This window comes from Chanos chanos, chromosome 7, assembly GCF_902362185.1.
Source record: "Chanos chanos chromosome 7, fChaCha1.1, whole genome shotgun sequence".
In the NCBI taxonomy this organism is placed as follows: Eukaryota; Metazoa; Chordata; class Actinopteri; order Gonorynchiformes; family Chanidae; genus Chanos; species Chanos chanos.
The window spans coordinates 9,786,123-9,800,491 of record NC_044501.1 but is presented as its reverse complement, the minus strand read 5'-3'; the positions used below and the strand labels follow the sequence as shown (position 1 = coordinate 9,800,491).

Below are 14,369 nucleotides of genomic sequence, written 5' to 3'. Positions count from 1 at the left end.
TTGCGTGAAGGTGTTTAGGGTGTTTTTATGACACGGAAGACTGCATGAGAAACATGCCTATGAGAAGCCATCGTGTAATGACAAGTATAACTCTTTGTTTGAAAGATACACAGAGTCTCCATGCAAACCACGCTTAAACAAAAACAAAAATCCTGTGGGAAGCAGGTTCTTTATAGGGGTGAAAGGTAATGGAAAATTTCACCTTCTATCTCTTGTTCTGTGTTTACTTAGTGGTGCTTGATTCCTTTGTCAGCTACTGACAGGATGAGAAACTAAAGTTTGTGAGCATATTGTCATGCATGCGTCAGTTGTGAATGTAGACAAATGTAACATCCATATCTGCGTTTAGTGGTAAATGTAAAAATGTTCAGTGTCACTCCGTTCAAACCAAAAAAAGGTTTTGACACGACTACAGCATTTCATTACACAACAAAACAGTTCTCCACTGCCATGAGCCTGTTACATAACATAACATGACGTCATTTATGAGAAGAACAAAGAAAATGTAACTGATCCAGTTTCAGATTAAAACCTGTTGATTTATTGCAAGAAACAAACTGTAACAGAAACCAAATGAGAAATGCTTTGTTCTTTAAACCCTATTCCCTAATTTCAGTTGGTCAGTAGAAACTCTTTCTCTACCTTTGACCCCATGATCACTAATCCCATCTTTTGGTTCTTATGCTTTGTTACAGGTCATTCCAGTTCTTCACACGAATGGAGGATAGTGCTACTGGGGGTCACCAGAGTAGGAAAAAGTGCAGCAGGATGTACCATTTTAGGACAGGAGGTCTTTAAGGAGTCTGTGACTACACAGAGTGAGATAAAGAAAGGAACAGTGCAGGACAGACATATATCAGTGGTTGATACCCCAGGGTTCTTTGGAACAGCACTGACCGATGAACAGATGAAAAGAGAGATGGAGAAAAGCATGGTGCTGACTGCTCCTGGACCCCACGTGTTCCTGCTGGTGGTCAGACTGGGGAGGATCAGCAACCAGGAGAAGAACATAGTGAAATGGATCCAGGAGAACTTTGGCTTGGAAGCTTTAAAACACATTATGGTGTTATTCACAGGCAGAGAAAAAATGACAAAAAGCACACTGGCGGACTTTTTAGAGACTGAAGAAACTCAAGAACTAATTGGTTGCTGTGGAGGAGGATGGCACGCCATAAACAGCAAAGGAGACATCAATCATTCTCAAATCACAAAACTACTAGAGAAGATAGAAGAGATGGTGGAGATGAATGGAGGACAACATTACAGTTATGTATCAGGAGACTCAGAGAAAGATCAGAGAGGAGGAAAGAGAGAGGGAGCTCAGAGAAGAGGAGAAAAGAAGACAAGAAGAAGAAGATAGGCAAAGAAAACTTAAAGAGCTGGAGGAGAAATTAAGACATGAGGAGATGGAAAGGCTGAGGAGAGAAGAAAGGGAACAGGAATTGAAAAAGAAAATGGAGGACCAGAGAAAGAACAGAGAGGCAGAGGAAAGGAAGAGATTGGAGGAAGAATGCTGTAATAGAGAAAGAGAAAATAGGAGGAGTCTAGAAAAGGAGAGAGAGAAGAGTGAAAAAAATGAAAAACAGAACAGACCTGCTACAGTGGGAAGCATGAAGAAAGATAACATTTCTGTGCAGAGAGAGGCTCTGAGAAGACAGGAGGAGAGGAGGAGAGAGGAGCAGAAAAGGCAATGGATGGAAGAGAGATCAGCATCTTGTGGACAGACATCTGAACCAGGTATTGTAACTATTAAGTGTTGAGATCATCTCTTTAAACTGAAGCTACTGACACTTTGGATGACATTTTATTTAAACGTTATTGTAGGTTTCCAATGAATGAAGCCTTAGCTTGACACTCTAACGTTTCCCTTTCGTCCAAATCCACATCCAGAAAAATATGGATAGGACCAGTCAGTAAAGTTGAACTGTTTAGTTCGACACGAAAATATTTGGTACGGAACGATTGTCCATTCCAGACTTACCAAATCACTGGACTTAATTCAAACGAGAATAATTAATGAGAGACAGAGACGTCAAAAAACTGTATGGCTCCACTCTCCTCTTGTCTGACCCCTATCTCACAAGAGTAACGAGGCAATGAAACGTACATGTAGTTACTAGAGGCAACAATTATGGTCACCAATTCGCAAATATTCCAAATGTAATATAAATGAACTCTTGTGCATTTTAAATCATTCACACACCTTCTAAGTGCAACTAATCAAACAATTAACTTACTGCATTACTGTAAATATGAACAGTAAATAATCCAACCTGTAAATACTGTAAATATTTACATTTTATATTTTATCAGTAAACTGCATTTAGGCTCCTACAGTTATTATACTGAATCTTACATTCTATCACAACTTAAACAGAAAATAAAGTTTTTTATCAACCAGTTTCTACGGAGGCTCTCCTTGAAACCTATGAACAATACAAAATAATTGATTCCATATTCATTTAAAAATGTATGTCTGACTTTTCTCTATATACCCACAGATACTTGCACATTTATGAGAATGAAAATTGTTAACAATCCGTTTTTGTGTGTGTGTGTGTGTTTCAGTATCTGACGTGAGGATTGTGTTGTTTGGGAACTCTATATCAGGGAAGAGTGCAGCAGGGAACATTATCCTGGGCAGAGAGGCATTTGATGAAGATTTAGTGCTTGACCAGTGCAAGAGACAAGATGGCAGAGTGTTTGGGAAAACAATCACTGTGATTGACACGCCAGATATACTCTCATACTTATTTTCCGCTCAGAGTACTTATATAGAGAGGAGCATCTCCATGGCTTCTCCTGGACCCCATGTCTTTCTGCTGGTGATCAGCTACACACAGATGAAGTTTGTGACACGACGCTTTATCCGTTATCTAATGAATAAATTTGGAGAAGAAATCTTAAAGTTCATCACAGTGATTTTGACGCACGCAGGGCTGTCGACTGCGGGATTGGTGGAGATGTCTCTGAGGTCTGACCATACCCTTCAGAGGTTCGTGTCCAGCTGTGGAGGCGGTTATCACATCTTCAACACTGAAGAGCGAGAGGAACGCACTCAAGTCGCAGAGCTGCTGAGAAAAATCGAAGCCGTGCTGGAGAAAAACGGAGGGCAGCACTACAGCGATGAGATGTACAAGGAGACTCAGAGAACAATCAAAGAGAGGATGGAACGAAAGAAAGAGGTCAGAGAAGAGGTAGAGAAGCAAACAAAAGAGCTCAGAGAACAGATAGAACGATTGTTACGGGAAGAAAGGAACAGACAGGGCACAGAAAATCAGCAAAATGACAGTTCATGTAATATTTTGTAAATGTCCACCAACTCAACGCTCCCAAAAGTCACAAGTTGACCTGATGATTTCTGACAGTAATGTTATGGGCCTTAGAAGATGCTTCTTGTGATTTGAAAATGTATTTTGCATAAATGATTTGAAAATGATTTTGTTTAAGTTATGTAAGATGAATCCACCAATGGTGTGTCTGGTCATGATGCTCTGAATAGCTCTGGTTTCCATTCAGTATAATGAAAGAACCACTCGTACTCCAAAGTGACGGTGATTCACATTTCACAGGGAGGCGCTCTTACACACACCATGAAATAAAAATCTTGAATTCAGCCAGGAGATGGCAGCAAAGTGATACATTTACTTTGTTTTCAACCGCCATCCGAACTTTTCTTTGAGGCTCAAGAGATCCCAAATATTCTATAAATCTGTGAATTCTGTACTAATTTGCAATGCATTGCATTTGTGAGGTGTTAATTTTGTTAAAACAGATTATTTGGACCAAGCCTACACACTTACAGCATTAGACCTTTCAAGATTCTCAGAGTTTTTTTTAATTCTGGCGAGTCCTCGCACACTGAATGACATGATAATCCCTCAAACCCTCTGGTGCTATCTGTATCTCAGGTTCTGTTATAATACCGCATGCAGTTATTCTGTTACTCTGAATGACTCGCTTATTATTCATTGACTACTGATACGAGGAACGCTGCTGCGGTTCAACAGCTGCTTTGATTTTGTGTGTGTGTGTGTGTGTGTGTGTGTGTGACACTTTAGTTTAGTATCGCAGTTTTGTTTCGTTTGTTTTGTTTTGTTTTCAGACGGATAGCCTATGTGAAGTCAGAGTCAAATTCGTTATGCCTAGGGGTTAATTGAAAACCTGTGAGTAGTTCTGGGATAGGCTAGACCATTCGTGTTTGTGCAGCCTTGTTTTCTTTATAATGTGCAGGGAATGAAGAAGGTACCGGAACTTATTAGCTTATTAAAAATGTTTAAAGTCTGTCCCTATACTCCGCTCAACGGATTAAGAAGCTGAACGCGGAACTCTCTTTACTGTTTCCTCTGATTTTAAAGCTGACCATGATTGTAAAGTCATATTATTAATTAATACCACTGTAGAGTAGCCTACCCCAGAGAAGAAAAAATCTCCGCATGAAAAAATCGCTCTGTAGGCCTAAGTGTAGCTGAGCTGTTCTGAGGTAAATTTGCGCCTTGTCAAGTCTGATGTTACCGCTGTTTCCAATGTCCGCAAAAGTCACCACGTGCCTTGTTTCGTGTGCAAATGTATTTTCCCTCTTTTTTTCTTAAATCGTTTTCAAAGTTCTAATGAAAGTGAGGCACAACAGAAATGATTGTTTGCTTAGAAGATAAAGTCAAAAGAAAACGGCGGCCAGTTTTTTCCGCTGGGTCTCGTGCATCAAAGTTCAATTTTCCGAACGACTGAATAGGCCTCCGCAATTGCTCTCATCTTTAACTGACATTCCCTTGAGGAAAAGGTTCAGCAGGTAAACCGCGAGCTTCACAACAGAGGAACGGATTAACTATTTAATGTTTAGCTGCACAATCCGTGTAGGTTATGACTGCAGACGAACTGATTGAAATACGTGAGTAAAATACTGCAGGTGCTAAAATACTACAGGTTTTACGAAACTCTGCACGCACTTAACCGAATACAGCTGAAGCAAGGCTCGCGCCAACTACGTACTCATCCTCAAGGATGCATTTCTGACTCCTGAAATACAAAAACAGATCATTGCAACACAAACAGATACGTCTGTGTTGACACGACTCGGTTTTTGAAACTGAACGAGTGACGCTAGACAAGAAAGCTGTCCTTTCTCAGCATACAATTCAATGTCTGTAAATATTAATTCCATAAAAGGTTTTGTATGAAACAGGGTGTGAACAACACTGACCTTCAATCTGCTGTCTGTCAAAAGGTGGTTGCATTATAATCAAAACCACTGTAAACTAGTACAACAGTACCTTAGACAGTCAATAGATTCTTACTATCCCAGTTGACGCTGAATTTTTGGTGTATCCCCTTTGGTTGGGTGCAGGCATTGGAACATAAAGCGCGGACACAGAAAGATGCACTCCATTGCTGTAACTCCAAATTTAAAAACATTCTGATATATAATGTACGTACACAGAAATAAAATATTTTCCATAACACATCGTTTTGTGGGGTTTTTTTGACTGGTTTGCTGAGGACCCATAATTTCTAGAGCGACACTTTCGGTTGACTTGCTCCATGTGCAATCTACGAGAAAAAAAATTTCCGAAAAGCAAAAAGCAAATTTACACGGGTTGTACTATGCTCATTATTATTATTATTATTATTATTATTATTATTATTATCAATATTGTCGTTGATAATAATAAAAACAACAACAACAAAACCAACAACAACAACAACAAAAACAACAACAACAATAATAATAATAATAATTATTATTATAATAATAATAATTTGGCTGTTGATGACTGTGTCTCTAATGATGCTCTGATAAATGGAACCGAACAAGCATTGAAAAAAGTAACCAACGCGGCCTGCTTAGCATCTATTTTCCTTTAAAGTGACACTGGATGAAAGGATGGTGCGTGCGGTGTTTTCAAAAACCTTCTTTTCTGGCCTCTCTCAGATACTCTCTCTCTCACATCTTCGTATTTTAGCATCATTAACCTCTTCAAAGACAACGGGAGTAAAAGAAGTGAAGAAAAACTGGGGTGAAAAAAGCTAAACAAACAAAAGACTCCCTTTCTCCAATTCTGACATGAATGTCACTGTCTGAACACTTTACGACTCCCCTACTTAACATGAAAAACATTTTCCCCAAAATGAGGAGCTATTCTTCAAGTGAAAAAGTCTTAGCACAAAAGTCAAACATATCATTTGAACCCTAAAAAGGAAAGAAAGGCAACCGGCCAACAAAAAGAGCGAGTTTCATTGTAATTCATTGACTTGTTCAAAATGCCAGGCTAAAGAGGCGAGGAGAAAAGAGCGGACATTCACGGGCACAGATGCCCTCGTTGAAGAGAAAGTCTATGTATGCATTGCGGTCTTTTGTTCGCGCGGAGTTAAACAGTTTAAAAGAGGGGTTAACTCAATCCATCAAATTGTCTGAAATTGTGAGGAAAATTCAAAAACCATATGGCCTCCAAACGTTTGTGTCCTTTTTTGTGCGGTGGGACACACTTGTCTCAGTATGAGGAGCCGCAGGAGGTTCGCCATGCCCTATTGTCGCCTGTCACATCGGGGAAGACGGCTCATTTGTCCTCAACTTTCATGCTTTCCGCTAAAAATTACGGCCTCCTCTACGAACAAAAAGGGCTATATAGCCTTAGAGAAACTGAACCAAAACTTTGTGTTTTAGTGGCGTTCTTTCCCCTTTTTTCCCCCTCTATAGCGCAGATTGGGGATTCTCACATAAATTTAATCTCGAATGGGGATGCACACGTTGCGGGGTCAATAACCCCTCGACACGCATTTAAGGCTCTCAAAGAAAAAGCGGCACTGGGCAATGCTAACGGTTGCTGTAAAAAATGGAAACAATGCCAGTAAACATGCAAAAACGGTTGTTTAAAAACAAAGCAGCTGGCAAACAGTTTCTGCAAACCTTGGAGGTTTCTGGCAAATACGCTCTAGTTCGTTAACCACCATGACAAGACTAAATAGGCCACTGAAAAGGTTTATACAAAAAAAGTGTAGGTTCTGAAGTCCAGCTCACCTCTAAAATGTCTACTTCTTCTCAGTTATCTCTCTACAACTGATAGGCTGTAATCCCTCTTCCATCACCATCCATAGGCCACTTGCTACTTACTGCAACCTACTTACTAATGACAATAATCTATTATTATTATTATTATTATTATTATTATTATTATTATTATTATTATTATTATTATGGCTGTTGTTTTAGTTATTATTTTACTGTCAGCCTATTGCCTTATGCTGACGATAAAGTTTTAGAGGAAGAGGACGACAGTAATAGAGACTGACAAAGTAAAGAGAAAGGTCGTTTTATTATCAAATGCAAAAACATTACACTTTGTGCATGGTTTCCAAATAATGCCCTGATTTTAGAAAGGCACTTGCAGTTTGAGGAAAAAAAAATTAGCAAAATGTACATTCCTCGATTGTATTCAAAAAGACGAGTCTGTCTCTCTGACATAAATACAATGACAAATTGAAAATTCACAGAAAAATATTTTTTCATTGTTAAACCCTCTGTATATAATGTCTATATCCCTGATCCATCAAAATGCCTTTTAGATCATGCATGACAGTTATTATAATGGACAGTATTTGTGTAAATGTCTGTAAACGCAGGTGTGCATTTTTAATGGTTGCTATGCATGATACTGTTTAATCTATTCTACACAAGAGGTAACACGGAGGTAAACAATAGTTTATATACCACAATGACATGGTTTGTAGCATGCAGAAGTTACAGCCAGTGTAACATCCGAAGTGTACGTATGTGTGTGTGCTGTATGTCTATGCGTGCTTGTCTATCCTTGAGTGTCTGTGCATTGAAATATTTCATATTTTAGAGTGGTATCTGCTCTTAGGAAGAACGTTGACGTAAATTACTAGTGGCAGGGACAGCCCAACGTGATATGGTGTCTCTCATGTTTTCTCTGTAAAGTCGCGATAATAGTGATAAAGGCAATAGTATCGTTACTGAAAATGCAGACAAAGAGAATGGTCAGCAATCAATCATCCACGTCTATTTCCACGTCTTCGTCCTCTGAGCACTCCTTACTTGTTGTGTGGTCCGAAAATGGCGACAAAGAGGACAGCCGCAATTTGTGCACGATCTCGTGCTCGTGGCCACTCTGCGTAGGGGACTCGAGCCCCGGGTGTGCCGCCGTTCCGTTAGCACATCTCTCCAGGTCAGCCAGTTTGGCGATTTTGTCTAGGGGTACAGAACCGCCTGATTTGGCCGATTCTACGTCCGCTTTCATTTCTTCAAGATCCCGCTTCAGCTTGGCTCGACGGTTCTGAAACCAAGTGATGACTTGTGCATTCGTTAACCCCAGTTGCTGGGCTATTTGGTCACGGTCCGCGGGAGACAAATATTTTTGATATAGAAACCTCTTCTCCAGCTCATAGATCTGATGATTGGTGAACGCTGTCCGAGATTTCCTGCGTTTTTTGGGGTTGCTCCTGTGACCAAACAATGTCATTCCGTCCCTCCCTGAGAAGGCAAGAGAAATGTTTAAACATGTTAGCTGGCTAGCATAATTCATCTCATTCATAATCAAAGAAGTGGTTTTGTTGGCACACATAAACATTTAGAACAGTTAGCAAAAATATGAATCAGAATCGAATATATCTGTATAAATCATATATGTATAATATAGTCCTTCCCTATATATGCGTGTGTAAATTTATTTTGCGGTTATATTCCTCTTTTGCGCACGATTATTGTATTATACATCGACCATTAAAGTTTGAATTTAATCAACACTAACCCTCTGCTGCTTGAAGAACGCTAAGTTCAAGCCCTTTGAATGTTTTGCTCGCCAGTTCTTCCAGAGCGCAGAGTGGTGAGGCTTGAGTGAATGGTACCCTGGTGGTTAAACTGACGTTGACTGGACGACGATTTTCCAAGGGAGCTGTCAGGTGCGCAGTCCCGTAAATTCTATGATTTCGTTTAACCGACGGTTTGTTAAGAATGTCCTCTATGCTGAAAGGAGTGAGGGGTTTGTTGGAGCTCGCAGGCGGCGGAAGGTGGTCCAAAGGACTGTGTTGTCTGCTCTCCGTCACATCACATTTGGCGACTCTTTTGGACATTATTATTTGGTTTATAATTTCAAGTTCTGAAAACAGAGAACGGAATGTGCCCCCAAGTAGAACTAGTAGTTATACAACAACTTCACAGGGATGTTTTAAAAATTCGTCAAGTTATCGTCCCAAAATGCTGTCATACAGCAGGCTTCTAGAAAAATTGCAAAGAATTCCTTGCCATATCCACCATCCCAGGTCGAGTTGTACTCAGTTATAACGGTCCAAGTGGTCTATAATTACACTTTCCTGGATTGACAGCATCGTAAGAATCAGAAATTGCGCTTAACCGACAAGCTAATTGTTGACTGTAATAAGCGAATCGACTACTCCTATCGACAGTGTCTTGGGCGCGTTCGTTCTTGCTCTGGCCGTTTTGCACACCAGTCTTGGATTTTGGAAGACGAGAGGACCTTAAATTAGCGGGCATGACGCGGGGGAGGAGCCCAGTTAAATGATAATGTTGTGTAATCCGTTATTACTTCGTTGTATTCGTTGTTGTGGAGAACACAGTTTGGCAAACCCTGCGTCAATCCGATTGAGAATTTTAATCCGGTGCGTATTTTTATGCATTAAATCATTTGACAGATAATTTATTGTACAATTTTTCAATAATTTTTTCATTTCTCTTTGTCTATGATTGAATCGTTGTTTTATGAATACAGTTTTAGACAAGTGCTGAAATAGACCATCGTTTCCCGTAATTGTTAATCATGTTGACTTGTTCTCTACACTGGCACAGAATGACCGCGGAATCGATTATTTCTCAGTGTGTTTTATTGTTTAATTGGACTTAGCAGATTTATTGTGCCACTTCAATTGAAACGTTCTTCAAACGAATGAAGTGCTATATTACTTAGACGAAAGGAATTATTATTATTATTATTATTATTATTATTATTATTATTATTATTATTAGTGTTTTCGGTGTTTTCGTCCCTTTTAAGACAGTTTTTTAGCCGATAATAGACGATGAAAGGAATGAAAAACTTACTAGTGATTACAGAAATGTAGGGTATTGGTATTGTGGTTGACAGATAACGAGAGCAAGCAGATGCAATGGTTCCGAGGAAAATGCTTTTTTTTTCTTTTGAAATACGACGATTACACAGATTTTTGACCTCTCATCATAATTTTTAACCGGTTCAAGTTAGGCTTTGAATCTTTAAAAAATGAAATTTCAGCAAAGGCAATTAAAAAGGTTTTTTTTTCTACCATTTTCATCAGAGCATGTCGCACTTTTTGAATACCTACAGGGTCTGAAACCCAATCAGGCGACATTACATATAAGAATATGATCTGCATTTTTTTTGTTGGTTTAGAAACAACAACAACAATAACAACAACAACAGCAACAACAAAACCCCACTCACTTCATTACAAATGCGTTGGACCATTTCAGACAATTTGATTCATGTGAGAAAATACAATGGTTATTCAACAATGGTTGAATAATCATGACAATGACGATCTAACAACTATTATTATTATTATTATTATTATTATACTAACTCATGAATTATTAATAATAATATCAACATTAATAATAATAATAATAATAATAATAATAATAACAATAATAATAATAATACTTCTTGTTGTTGTTATTAATCGGGCAGAAATGATCCACAATTTATTGTAATATTAAAAATGCATGCCAGAGCAGATACATGTTTTAGAAAGTTAAAGCCTATAAATTGTATCGAGATAAAGGAGAAGCCTTGGACAAAACGCCACATATCTAATTTGGCTTTGTCGAATTTTGTATCGAGATCTGCGTGCGTTAGATGGGTTATTTTCTCATTTCCCAATTTCACATCGCTGTTATCGTTTTTCTGACTTACTGCGGCCTGCACCCTACTGTTTAACTGGGTCCCATGTTTCAAGAATTCAGGGTATATCAATTAAGAATTTTCCCAGAGCTGCCGTTTTTTCGTATTCAAGTGTCGTAAACATATAAAACACTTTTGTTTAAGGTTTATTTTTTCAGTTACTCATCCTTCATTGACAACTTTGTCATTTTTTCTGTGTCTTACAAATCACTTATTGCTTAGAGCCCATTGCTTGACTTACGAATTAAAAACCAATAGATAAAACCTGTCTTCTCGATTCCAAAATGATAAAAAGAAACGGTGATCATTATGAAGCCAGCGTATTCTGTGTTACACTACAGTTTTTGATACTTTTGTATTGTGGACGGTAATGGACGATGCCTTCTCTACGTTGTTTCATCAACATTAACAGCGCTTCGAACTCACAAAGCGCTGGAAGGCAAGCTGCACGTGGAGGAACACTCAGCGACGTCACACACTTTGGCTCTCCTTAGACTGCATTTCATAACTGTGTCACGGCTACCGTTAGTAGCAAAGAAGACTGCAAGTAGCTTAGGATTTGACGAGTTATTCCTCTGAGACGAAAGATTGGCAGACTGACAGTGTTAGACATCCAACTACTGGATCATAACTACCAAACAAGCCATGGTGATCATGAAAACGAGAATGACTGAACACAGTCAACAAATTCATGTTCGGATGTCTTGGTTACTGTTGTTGTACAGGGTGAGGTAATCAGTGCCTCGCAAATTCCCCCAAAATGCTCAGAGGAGCTGTTATAGAACGAGACCCATACCGTAAGTCCTTAGGCTGTAACATACACAATTTGCTATTAAGTTGCCTCATAGCAATTTCCATAGATTTTTTCCCCTCAGCTATTGATCTCAGCTATTGAAATATAAAACAGACACTCTTATCCAAGCTCTCTCTGCCTTCATTCCTCCTTTACTCTCTTTTGTCTCTTTTGTGCCCTCTCTCTCTCTCTCTCGCTCTCTCTCTCTCTCTGTTTCTGAAACAAATCAAAACCCTTAGATGTTCACCCACAATGAGAGCAGCAGTGAACATTTCTCCACTTCGCTTTCTCCAGACCTGGGGAATCAGCAGCACCTGGGAACTCCACATGGAAGAATATGGTATCTGCCACTACAACAGAACCAAACACACACACCAACATATGCCACCGATTGTGATGAAAATGAGCACAGGGAGATGTAATCCGTCTTTAAATGGCTGGACGGTCTATTCCAACCCCATGTGGAGGGATTCAGACAGGCAGGTCAAGTAGGGGGCTCTGCCTGAGCCGATTTCCCCAATCCACCCCCCCCCCCCACCCCCCCCCCCCACCCCCACCCCCCCCAATTCCTCCATCTCCCACGTTCCCGTGGGCCGGACTGAGGAAATGTGAATTAGCTCCATCAATGTGAGGTTAAACACTGTGCCAAAGGCAGCGTCGACCTCTCGTTGTGTTCATGGTTTGATGTCTTTCTCCAGGCCGAGAGCTTATGAATAAAAAGCAGCCAACACCACAGAGGTCGGGGGGGGGGGGGGCTGACAATAGATTTGTTCAGCCGAACGCAGACGCTGTCTCCGGGGGGAGCAGATCCATTTTTCTGTTCATACTCTCATTTTTTTTTAGGCTCGCATTGATTAAAGTGTCTGCAGATAAAATTTAAAAAAAAAATTTAAATTGGAAAAATGCTTGTGTCTTTGCAAAAATTATTAAAGAACAACAACACCTCTTCGAGAGGCATTTCATGTTTCTCACACCATCATGTTCTTTTCCATTTTTTTTTCTGCGACCGTGTTCCATTCACACTCGTGTTCACGTATGAACCGTTTTTGTTCAGATTCAGAGCTGAACACATTTCCAAGAACGTCGAGCCAGCTGAGGACTGACAGCTGATACGTCAGCCTCTGTGATGATGGCAGAAGGCGGAAATGGGTGCACTGAGGAGACAGAAATAGAAAACGTAAATGAAGCAGAGATGCGCGTCAGCAACAACAACAACAACAACAAAACGTTTTTCAGTCACTCAAACGAAAGACGGTTTAATAAACTCCAGATGTCTGTCTCTCGTCCACGCTGTAGTTGAGCTGTTTTAAGGGGGGCAGTGAGGGGCTATTTTTGTGCTTTCACTCTTAGCAGAATGGTCAATGAGTTGGGAAGCAAGTAAGCAGCAATGCATGCCGGATTTTCTGCTGCTGTCAGCATCTGGCCTACACTGAGGAACAGGGGTGGGGGTGGGGGTGGGGGTGGGGGGGGGGGGGGGGGGACTGAGAGGGAGCAGGCATGCAAATGATTCAGTTTCAGTGTCAGCAGAGCCCAAGGCTGGGCGTCAACCTGAAATGTAGACCTAGGGTGATCATTAAATCCCAAATCAATTTTTATGATATGCTGAATTAGCAGTGAAATAGAATTAGGGTAAGCTTGAGGCGGGAAACAGAAGAGTTAATGTCTGTGTGTGTGTGTGTGTGTGTGTGTGTGTGCGCGTGCGTGTGTGTGTGAGTGTGTGTGGTGGAGAGGCAGAGAGAGAGAGAGAGAGAGAGAGAGAGAACAATAAGAGAATAACGTTTCTGCCACAAAACACTGAGGAACGATCAAAACCTCCTTGCCGTCCGCCCTCTCGTGTGAGCAATCAACTCCTGGCAACTGGAATGACAGTGAGACCTGACCTTTCCTTGGGTCTGCTGTAATTCTATCCCAACCCATAATCTTGACATCTTAACCCAAGCTGGCAAGACCCAGCTTTGGCAACAGCAGGTTACAAATGCTCCCTAACAGGCATGACCGTGCTGTTCTCATATCCCCAAAATGCTAAAGCCTTGAAACGCTACTTCATCATAAAGATAAGGCAGATTTATCACGGTCAGTCCTCTAATTGTTTGTCCGAAGAAACTCCAAGTGGCAGACGCAAGACAGGTCACATTAAGAAAACGGATGACACCATGTCGATTAGATTATCACAGTGTGTCTTATTTCATTGAGAACACATTTAAATTCGCATCTTCCTGATGATAAATCAACGCCGCCAGAGCAGCGATTCCCGGTCTTACTGCTACGACATGTTGTTGCGCTGTTAGGCGAGGTAGGATTCACCGTTGAAAAAAAAACACCCAAAGATTAAAAAAATCTCTGAAGTTATCTCAAAACAGAGAAAATAAATAAACCCAGTTATTTAAAATTCAGTTAAACTTGGCTTTCCTTGATTACATCACACGAAATATGTTGGTTGCTACAGCGGTGGGAGCGAACGAAATTGTTAAAAAAAAAAAAAAAGGGTTAAACTGTTCTAGGGCGTTCGTTAGCATACATCTATAATGGTCATCGCATTCTGCGATAGTCGAAAATGAGGTCATTTGTTTGAATGTTGAGCTCGTGATCCCCCTTTTACAATGATGGCAAATGATGATGTGTCATTCTCAAGCATTCCAATAAGGACAAAAACAGCAAATTAGGAT

At 40.2% G+C, this 14,369-nt stretch overlaps 2 protein-coding genes across 2 annotated transcripts; one reads left to right on the top strand and one right to left on the bottom strand.

Moving 5' to 3' along the window:
* Positions 1-652: 652 nt before the first annotated feature.
* Positions 653-3,923, top strand: LOC115815969 (GTPase IMAP family member 8-like). The gene is given in 4 exon segments (XM_030778940.1): positions 653-1,266; positions 1,268-1,308; positions 2,569-3,197; positions 3,912-3,923. Coding segments are annotated over 4 exon segments (1,296 nt in total).
* A 4,080-nt stretch (positions 3,924-8,003) lies between these two features.
* On the bottom strand, positions 8,004-9,508 carry lbx1b (ladybird homeobox 1b). The gene is made up of 3 exons (XM_030778939.1): positions 9,409-9,508; positions 8,766-9,113; positions 8,004-8,488 (listed from the first exon to the last, which is right to left on the bottom strand). The coding sequence occupies exons 1-3, from the start codon at positions 9,506-9,508 to the stop codon at positions 8,004-8,006; spliced, it is 933 nt and encodes a 310-aa protein (XP_030634799.1).
* Positions 9,509-14,369: the final 4,861 nt, after the last annotated feature.

Coding starts and splice junctions, on each gene's coding strand:
- lbx1b (XM_030778939.1), bottom strand. CDS start 9,508: ATGCCCGCTAATTTAAGGTCCTCTCGTCTTCCAAAATCCAAGACTGGT. Junction 9,114..9,408: donor CCAAGACACTGTCGATAGGA/GTAGTCGATTCG, acceptor CTCTGTTTTCAG/AACTTGAAATTATAAACCAA. Junction 8,489..8,765: donor CGTTCTTCAAGCAGCAGAGG/GTTAGTGTTGAT, acceptor TTGCCTTCTCAG/GGAGGGACGGAATGACATTG.